Genomic DNA, 10524 nt, shown 5'->3' with positions numbered 1-10524 from the left:
TCAGGTCCTATGGCTTTAAAAAAAATTTATCCATTTACATTTATTATCATCACTGCTATGCATTTGGGCTTCTTTATCTTATTCTGTGGTTGTTCTTGAGTACTCTTCACCTCTCTCCTTTTCTATAACCTAACAGGTCAGAGATTGACAATTTTATTATGATAACATTTGATAATGTGAGGTAAGCCTCTTAGGCTTTGGGGCCAAGGATCAAAAGCAGTGTGGTGTCATGTGATACTCATATATAGCAACAGAAAGACACATTTCTGCAGCAGATTTGCCTTGTTTGTTTTTGTTGTTGATTGTGTTCAAATTGTAATGTGAAATAGCTTGGCATGGTAGGACACCCTTGTAATCTCAGCACTTGAGAAACTGAGGCAGGAGACATGCCACAAGTTCAAGGCCAGCCTGGGCTACATAATGAGAGCCTGTTTCAAGAAAATAAAACCTCAAAAACAAAAACCTCAACTAACCATATATAATTACAAGAACAAACCTGAGGAAAATAAATTTATCATCTTAAATAGATGTATTTTCTCCATGCCCTTTCTGGGCACAATTCTTTGACTCCTGCAATCATACTTGACTTAATTAGTAAATGATCTTTGCTAACAAGGGAGCCACTTAGAAACAACGTTGGCAGCAGCTTTGTTTTCAGTTTTGTGCTCTTGTGAAGACACTCTGTTGTGCTGAGACAGTTTTGGTTAATTTGCTTTTTCTCCATCATGGCTCCCATGAGGCACAAGCTACTGTGTCTTAAAATGTACAAGAGAGAACAATGAGCTGAATGTGAAAAAGAGCACATTCTATACATGCCTGAAAGTGTCATAGCAAAGCCCACTGTTTCCTACAGTTAATATACGCTAATGAAAAAGGAAATGCAAATTAAAAATTTGAGTCTGTTTTTTTCTTCTCTTTGACACATAAGATTTATTTGGGTTATATAAAAACAGATATGACACATCCATGCATAAGACCCTGATGGTCCTGGGATACAGGTGACCAAGTCCTGCTTCCTTAGGTTTGCATCGTGTAGCCATGGAGAAGCCACCCTGGTTGACCCACCTCCTCAACTCTGTCCATTGAATGTAGAGGCAATCACATCTCAACAACTGAGCAAGCTGACTCTCACTAAAACTACATTTATGGATACTGAAACTTTAATTTAAATCATGAAATAGGCTTCTTCAGTTGAGTTTCCCCAACTGTTAATGTGAAAACAACCTTTAGTTCATAGGCCATACATAAGTCCATGGTAGGCTAGAGAAATAACCTTAAATTATCTCCTGATGAATTTTTTATTTGTTTGGTTTTTTTTTTTGTTTGTTTGTTTCCTCAATTCTGTTAGAAACTATAGACTGCATTCATGTTTAAATTCCAAACTCATGCTTACTAAATTTGACTTAATTTTTATAGAATTTATTGTTTTATCTTATCTGTATGAGGTTTTACCTGCATATATATATGCCCATGGAGTTGGAAGAGGGCATTGACATTGGTTCTTTCAATGCTGGGAAATGAACTGGGGTCCTGCAAGAGCAGTAAGTACTCTTACCTGCCGAGCCATCTCCCTAAAATTAAATTAAGTTAAATTAAATTAAATTAAGTTATCTAATAAAAAATAAATTTAATCGTATTTATATTTCAGTCCAAACTTACTGGCTTGTTCTGTGTCTGCTACAGTAGAAGGCACTCATATCCTCATCTCATATCTGGTCTTTGTAAGTAAGAGTCAGTACAATAGAGTAAATTCTTTTCAGCCAAGTTTTACTAGCTCGAAGCATATGGCATTTCCTGACCACTTCCACTTATTATACAGAAAAATAATGCAGACATTAGTGGGAGCAATGGACTTTGAGTCAGACAAGGGGGGGGCTTATATTTTGGTACCCCTGTCCTCAGGCAAATCACTGGGTTTCTATGAACCACAGCTTTGTCATTTCTGAGGCTGAGCTGGTAACATTCATTATTATCATTCATGCTTGTCACAAAGCTACCGGTCTCAGTAGACCCTCATGGAGTTTGTCACTCTGACAGCACACAGACCTGGCTAGTGCTTTGCATTGGCATGATCTGTGCTCCTGGGTACCTGACCCCAGTTCTAAACTGTGCCTCTGAACAGGCAGGAAGGCTTTGGATGGTTCCACTCAGTCTTTTTCACAAGAGCATCTATCAAGCACGCGACACACTCAGCTTTGCACTGAACATCTCCCCTCTTCAGGACCACAGTGTCATGACTGGCCTGGTGGGTGTGGAACAGAATGGAACAACTCAGCAAAGACTCATTATTCTGACATCAGGTATGTGAAAAGGCATTTTCACTGTGGGCTCCCCATTAGGCTGTCAAGGAGGCGTTGAGTTTGCTGTGTGGATGAGCCCCTGTGAAATCGGAGCTCAAGAATGGGCTTCTTCTCAACAGGTCAGAAAGTGGAAGCACCCATATTCCTTGTTATCTGAAAATCTATGTCTCTTTCCTGCTATAAATCTCATTTTCATTTTCTTCCTGAGACAAAGGAACACATAGTGTTGTATGTGCTAAGAAACTCACACATTTGGAGCCCAGCAATGGGAATGGTCCTGCAAGGAAGAGAAAACCCATCTTGTTAGGAAAATATAACATTTTCACAAGTTTCTCCTCATGATGCTTACATTTTGATAATGTACTGTATAGAGAAAAAAATAAAGTAAAATGACAAAAAGAGAAACCAAAATTTATTTCAAGATAATTATGTTACCAATAATTCTTTAAAAGTTTTTTTTTGTCTTTCTTTTGAGATTTTTTTCTTTTGTGTTATATTGTCAAAAACAGCAGACCAAACAGCTTTTTATTTTCTTCAGTTAAAATACACAATCCTCAATACACATTCTTTTCATCCTAAACTTAAACATGTAAAAAAAAAATCAGATTAAACAATGTATACAAAAGAAGCAGCTAAGTGTGTGATTTTCAGGACGCCTGAAACCAAAACCTCTCATTAAAGTATCCATCCTCCTGACTTCAAGTCCATCTTCCCCTGTGACTTGCCCATAGGCTCCTTGTGGTAAAGTGGTCTCAGCCTGGGCAGGTGAGTGTCAGTCAAAGGTCCCGGTTGCTTGGCTCAGGTGTTGACACTAATGCGTGCCTGGGGCAGCTCCCAGCCACTGGTGCATGGAGGAGTGAGGAGGGTCTGGGTGTGGGTGATGGATTGGGGAATCATTAAAGGCTTGGGGACCAGTAAGCCGCTCAGGACTTCCAGTGGGAATAAAATTGAGCTTTCACACATGCATTCCATTCGTCTGCCACCCTGTAATGGAGCCAAGCTCTGAGTCTGTGAAAAGAACCTAGCAGGTGGACTCAGTGCTATCTTCAAGTCCTTGCTCCTTGCTTGAAAAGCTAAGGCTGGTCCTGTCTTCTTGGATGAGGAGACTGGGATCAGAATCATGGTGTGGAGGGCTTGGAAGATGCTTCATGGGAAGGTGTGCATGTCTAGCCACTCACCAAGGTGGAACCACAGAGACTAGACCCTAACCACTCTGTGACACCTTTATGGATGGCTGCTTTTGTATTTGCAATGAAGCGCACGAGAGTCAACCAAACCACATTGTTGTCAACTTCAGCTCTGAATTTCACATGCCCCAGCTCTATATGCCACCCCAGATCTGTGTCCTAGCATGGGAGCCAAACCCCAAACCCTAACTGAAGCTACTCGGCTGTGGGGGCTTCTGAGGCTGTGTCTTGAGCACATCTGTGACACCCAGGTCCAGTAGAAGGATTGTCTTCTGTGTCACAGAATCCAGGGAGGGGCTGGGTTTGGGATGGAAGAGTATATAGAAAGCATAGGGTGCAAGGGTGTTCATCATTCATTCATTCATTCATTCATTCATTCATTCATTCATTCATCTTCAAAAATTACCAACTACCCAAGCTGCCTGGACACTGGAGATGTTGCTGACTTGGACTTTGGGGAGAGACTCTGAGCAAGAATAAGGGATAAAGAAGAGACAGGGAAGTGGGTGCAGAGAAGCTAGGTTCCTTCTGACTTAGCTCAGTATTATCTGTGACCTCCCCTCCCCCAAGAAACAAGTTGCATCACCACAAATTGCTGCACCGGTATATTGGTCACAAACTTGTTGGCCTGGTTAGGATGTGAGAATGAAAAGGAAACAAGGTACTTTAAACATTAACAACACTCTTGACACCTTGAAGTCAGCATGTCTTGGATGAATGGGTAACTCTCAACTTTCAGGATGAATGTATGGGCTTCGTTTGTTCATTGCTGAGGCAGGGTTACAAGTCTGTGTGCATGAATGTCTGGCTTAGTATAGCATTCATGTGTCCTCTTTAGAGAAAGGGCAAAGCTATTTCCAGTTGTCTGTGTCCAGCAGTAATGAAGCTCACTAAGGAAAGCAGCTTCCTGCAAGGCAGGAGGCCTAGGCTCTGAGTGATGATGCTGCTTAGCATGTTGGGACTCAATGGGCTCTCAGTGTCTCAGCTTAGGGGTGCAGAGAAGCCCCACTGGAGTTTTACCCAGAAGCCCTAGGAAGTTCAGCCCCAGTGCCCACCAGATGACAGTTCTCCCAACAAGAGGCCACGCATTAGGTTAAATCCACCGTATGCTGTTGTGGAGAGTAGAACAAAGCCACCTCACTTCAGCCAGGCTGCACAAGAGCCTATACCTAAGCCACACGGAGGTCAAGGAGAGTGAGCAGACACAGTTAGCAGGTTCAGTAGAGCGATTTGGTATTTGGGCTTGTGTATGCAAAGCAATCATTTTGGAGCCTTTATTCAGCTAGTGCTGTGCGTGTTCTTCATCTTTGTCCTAACCATGGGGAGGAGGCTCTTCTAGGGCAACAACCAGCACTCAGCATTTTCTGCTGGTTTGACAAAAGTGGATTCTTAATTGATCCTCCAAAAAAAAATTATTGAATGAATCACATTTCATTAGGCTCTATGGTACTCACCTTCTGTTATATTCGTAACATTTCTGTCATTTTCACCCACCTGGTCCAGTCCTGAACACAAGCATGACCTTCTCAGAGTAATAAAGACCTCATGGATAGAATTTTTCCTTGAGGATGCTGCCGGGGACAGTGCTCTATGGTGTGTGTGTGTGTGTGTGTGTGTGTGTGTGTGTGTGTGTATGGTTTGTGTGCCAGGACTCTTTTGTAGCTCTCAGTGGATGAGTCTCTCTACCACCTAGTTCTCTCACTTGTATTATCTACTTGGGGGAAAACTCCATATTCTGTCTTTCTAAAGGCTTCTGCTAATCACTGTGTTGTGGGGTCCATGAATGACAGACGACACTAACTGCAGGGGACACGCTTTATGAAATGAAAGACTAAAAGAACTGAGCAAGGTGACTGTAACCCCAGTATTCAGGCAGTATTACAAATTCTAGGATAGCATGGGTTACTCTGAAAAACTTTGTTTCAAAAGAAAAAGGAAAAGAAAAAAAAAAGAAAGAAAGAAGAGGAAGGAAGGAAAGAAGGAAGAAAGGAAGGAAGAAGGGCAGACCTAAGACAAAAGCTTATGGCCATCCACAGACACACTCAAAATTTAATCAACACTTGAAATGAGGCCTCAATGTCTTGAATTCAAGGGTTCACGTTTAAAACACTTCAGCACCTTCACGAACATGTAAAGGAACATCGGAGTCTTCACTGGGAACATCCCTTTTAGAATGGGGGTTCTTCTTCACTCAGTGACTGATCCTTATCCAGGGAGATTATGACTCATGCTGTTAGTATGCTCTGTGGGCTTTAAAACCCCCAGATTACTATGACTTTATTGGCAACGGTCAGAATTCTGAATAATCCAGTGTGTGGGCATTTTAGATTGGCATTTCCCTCTGACATAGGAAACTTGTTTCTATATTTGAAGTGGCTTAGCTCTGCTAAGTGGTCCCCTCAGCTGAGGAGTCAGGGGTCCATCTGGACACCATAAAGTGCTCATGGCATCTTGGGCTTTAGGCTCACAGTTAATATTAATATTTTGTCATTTTCTGTAAGTTTCACAAGTTCAAAGGCAATGAAAAGAGGGAATGGGGCCAACCCTGGGCATAAACACCAACAACAGCAACCTCTCTGCCTTATCATTGATGCCCTAGTCAATCCTAGTGCAGCTTTAGAGAGAAGGTCAAGTTCACCAGTCTGCTGTGTTTGGTTATTGATTTTGCTTTTGGCAGAGTCCTCCCTCTAGGGAAATACTCCTTTGTGAAGCTGGCTGCACTGGCACCTGTGAATGCCTCCCCTTCACATATTCACCCAGATATAAGGACTGTCTCAGAGAAAGAATGGACTCTGTTTGGCTTTTGACATTACCATTTTCTAAATATACTGCATTACTGTGTGTGTGTGTGTGTGTGTGTGTGTGTGTCAGACAGACAGACAGAGACAGAGAGAAACAGAGACAGAGAGACACAGAGAATCTTCTTGTGACAGGGTCTGATGTAGACCAGGCTTGCCTCAAACTCACTATGGAGCTAAGAAGGGCCTTGAAACTTGATTTTCTGTCTCTGCCTCCAAAGTGTTGGAATTACATTCATTTGCAACTACACCCTATCAGAATATTTTTAATTGTGGTTTTCTCATAGAGAGCTCATCTGCTTGATATACCATCACTTATTAGTTCTATATAGCTTTAAATGGCTAAACCATCGTTAAATACCCAAAACTGACTTTTAGGCACACAAAACACTGAAAAAAAAGTTTACCTTTCTCAATTTTAATAGAAAATCAGCATCGAAAGCAAAATAATAATAATAATAAACACAACTTCCTATGGTCAGCAGCCTCCACACAGATGTGACCCCCCCTTGGCTGAATTTGCATGTTATCCAATTTTGTGGAAGCTCTGATGCAAGTTGTACTGTATTTCTTCTTGTCATAGCTAGTTAGTTTTTTTCTTTTCAATTTTCCTGCAGACATAAAAGTGTAAAGTGAGATACTCCTTTTTTAGCATGTTGTTCTATTAAAATAGGTCCCCAAACCCGAAGCCCCTTTATTTACATTCTAAATGATGTATTTTCCCTTGAATCTTAAAAATTGCATTACATTTGGAGAGAGTGTGGGTTGGCTGTAAGCTTGATTAAGCAATGCCATGGCCACTCAGCTAGCACACGGGGATCACCTGCTCATGGCAGCAACCGCTCATGGCAGTTACCACAGCTCACCAGGTAGGAACAGCACCCAGCAACCAGGAGCCAGGGCTCCTACTTCCCATTTTCTCTCCAGGCAAACTGAAAGGCACAATGCGGGTTCAATGGATCACTGCCTTCATTTTCAGAACAGTGGCAGCCTTAGCCAAGCAGGTAGATTTCAGATGAAGCAAGGCAAACCTGCCATGTTGGTGCAAGTGGGACTGGCCTTGCTAAAGGACCAGCTTGATCGGAATTAAGAGTCCTTCCTCTCTGCTCTTCTCCATGGAAAGCACCTCTCCTACCTATCCTGGAGTGGTATGTCCCCAGAGGATACCAGATGACAGAAAGACTCATGAGAGCTAGCTGGGCCCTCCAGGAGCTCCAGAAAGCACAGACGTCTAAATTCCATTTCTTAGTGATTTCGAGCTCCTTGCTAGTCACTGTAAATATAAACAGAACTGGGAAGAGTGGAGCGTTAAATTCACAAGGGAGGTAGTTTTCAGGATTCTGCTTGCCTGGGGCAGCCCCAGCAGGGGGAGGAGGCAGATCAGAGAGAAACAAAAAAAAAACAGGTGTGGCCACCACCTGCCTCCAGTGAGCTTTAGTGAGGGTGTGCAGTCATGGGGGGGGTGGGGGGCAGGCAGATTCAACAAACCCAAAGCTGTCCAGGGATTCCTAGGTGCCAGCTACAATGTGGTCTGGGGACAGTGAGGTTTGGAGCTGGTGTCTCCAGGGACCCCCTCTCTGCTGAAACATTTCCCCACAACCTCTTGGATTTGTACAGTTCCTCTTTCTGTGAGGCCCAAGAGTCCTGGACTCCCCTCAGCGTGCAGTCTCACAGGAGTGGAAGGAAGCACCCTGTCTTCATCTCGGGTTCCTGCACACCCACACCATTCCCTAGCTGCCCTGAAACAAGTGGGCCAGAGGTGGAAGTGAGCCACAGATGGGCTCTCTGGATGCTCTTGCCCAGCTTCCTCCCCTCCTCTGACCAGCTCCAAGACACCTCCCTGGAGACTAGAGACCTCCAGGCTTCTTTAGGAACCCATCACCCCTTTAAAGCAGCTCTCCGGAGTTCTCTGTCAGAGAGCCCAGGGCTGGATCTATATAGGTAGAGCCCTAGAAGCAGCGGAAGAATGGTATTTCCCCTGGGGGAGGGGTACACAGCAAGCTCAGCTCAGTTCCACACAGGAGCTCTGTCATTGCTTGTGTAGGACCTGTGGGGGCCCCAGGAGGGATTAATTCAGGGCCTGAGCTCAATGCTGGAACAGAGCACCCAGCTGGTCTCTAGCCTTTCTTCAAACTTCAGTTCCTTCCTGGCTGTAGACAAGGTGACCCACCCTAGAGCTGGTAGCCCCTGTCTGATGGCCAGAGGCGAAGCCCTGCGCGGTGTTAGGGATTTGAGGACTGTGGGCAGCTGCGGTTGGTGGCCTTCTCAAAGAAAAGTCACGGGCCAGGCCATTAGGGATGGCGCCAAAGCCGCCAGCCAGGGTGCCAACGGCTGTGGAGAAGCCAGAGAGGCAAGCAGCGGCGTCGGGTGCAGGCGGGGATGGCGAGGTCTGCAGGTCCTGGGAAGCCAAGACATGATGCTCCAGTGGGGCTCCCTCTGGGCTGATGGCTCCTGGTGGCGCAGTGGCCTCGCTCATCTCCCCTCTCCTCCTCCTCTTCCTTCGGAAGTTCCCATTGTCAAACATCTTCTCGCAGTTTGGGTCCAGCGTCCAGTAATTGCCTTTACCTGTGGGGGAAAGCAGTTAAGAAAAGCCTTGTTGACTCCACTGGTCTATGCGGAGGATCCTGAGCCCTACTCGCTCCAAGCCTTGAGGTGTCTTTGTGTCAGGAATGGGCCTGCACGGTCATACCCTACCATGGACCCTTGTTGATATCCAAGCGCATCAAGCTGGGCTCACTCAGCCAATGGAGCGGGGCTAACCACATCTGGTCTTTATATACTGTTCAACGCTTTCCAGAGAAACATCATTCCCCAGCACGCCCAGATTTTTAAAGGTAGGCACTATCTCTCCCATTTTACAAGGAGGCATATCGAGGCCCAGAGATGTTAAACTCCCATGACCACTCAGCCGGCTAGCTTTCTAGGCTTCAAGCAGAGCCCTGGGTCGCTCAGATTGGAAGCTAAGGCCCCAGGGCTCTGCTGCTAGCGCATAGCCTGTCCTTGCCTAACGCGTCTTTCCTCTCCACTTCATCCCACCAGAGTTCTCTCCTGTGCTTCATTCAGTTGGTCTCCCAGGGCCGTTTCCACCCCAGTCACCCCACCAGACGCCAGGGCCCAGGGTCCTGGATGGGGCTCACGCGCTGCTAGTTACCTGGGTCGTTCTCATCTCGTGGCACCTTCTTGAAGCAGTCGTTGAGCGACAGGTTGTGGCGGATGGAGTTCTGCCAGCCTGCCTTGCTGCGCTTGTAGAAGGGGAAGTTGCCGGCCACGTACTGGTAGATCTGGCTGAGCGTCAGCCTGCGCAGCGGCGCGCTCTGGATGGCCATGGCGATGAGCGCGGAGTAGGAGTAGGGCGGCCGTACCAGCCTCAGCAGCTCCTGCTGTCCGGACAGGCTCAGCCACGCGAGATCGGCGCCCGCCAGGCCGCCTGCAGCGCCGAGGAGTGAACCGGGGGCGGCGAGGGCCGCTGCGGTGTAGGATGGTGCTGAGCCCGCGGCGTAGGGCGCGGGACTAAGTGCCGCGGAGTTCACCCACAGGCGCCTGCAAGAGCCCAGATCGGCCCGGCTGTAGCCCGGGGGATGCGCGACGGCCCGTGCCAGGCCGTGCTGGACCGAGCAGGCGCCCAGACCTTCGCAGAACCCAGCCATGTCCAGCTCTCCGGCCTGGGCCGGTGCAGGTGGTTCCGTGCTGAAGCTCATGGGCGCTCCATTCATCCCTTTCCCACAGTCCGGCCCTGAGCTCTTTAAATGCCTTTGGGACGGGGGTGGGGGTAGGGGCGGGGGTGGGGTGACACTGGGTGAGAGAATCTAAGGTAGTGATTCTCTTCCCCTGCCAGCCTTGGAGGGGTGAAGTCCAGTTCCAGCCCTCAGGTCAGTTTTCAACTCCTCCCACTCCCCATCCCCCACACCACCCCTCACCCTAACCCCTCACCATCCCTAACCCCGCCTCGCCCTGAGACACTCAGAGAAGTAGTCAGTCCCTGGATAGTTCCCAGGGTACCTAGGTTCCTCCAGGATCAGAGTCCTTCCTGGCCAGAGGACCCAAAGTTTTCTCAGATTCCACCTCCCAGGGCTAGGCTAGGGAGCCTTAACTCAGGGGCCTTAACTCAGCCCTGTTTCTGGCCCCTGACATTTGAGAGCACTTGTCATGCACATAAATTCCTAGTGAGGTCCTTAAGTGTGACAGGGACAGGGTCTCAAGAAGAAGTGTGGAAAGGGACTCCCTTCCCCCAACTGGGCT

The 10524-nt window shown here is 46.8% G+C and overlaps 1 protein-coding gene across 1 annotated transcript; it reads right to left on the bottom strand.

Moving 5' to 3' along the window:
• Positions 1-8413: 8413 nt before the first annotated feature.
• On the bottom strand, positions 8414-9983 carry Foxi2 (forkhead box I2). Its single transcript, XM_055608981.1, has 2 exons — positions 9437-9983; positions 8414-8850 (listed from the first exon to the last, which is right to left on the bottom strand). Exons 1-2 carry the CDS (start codon positions 9981-9983, stop codon positions 8414-8416), a joined length of 984 nt encoding a protein of 327 aa, XP_055464956.1.
• Between the last annotated feature and the right edge of the window lie 541 nt (positions 9984-10524).

This window comes from Psammomys obesus, unplaced genomic scaffold (genome assembly GCF_907164565.1).
Source record: "Psammomys obesus unplaced genomic scaffold, mPsaObe1.curated_primary_1811, whole genome shotgun sequence".
In the NCBI taxonomy this organism is placed as follows: domain Eukaryota; kingdom Metazoa; phylum Chordata; class Mammalia; order Rodentia; family Muridae; genus Psammomys; species Psammomys obesus.
Note: the sequence above shows the minus strand (reverse complement) of the source record. Positions and strands in the feature narration are given on the sequence as shown.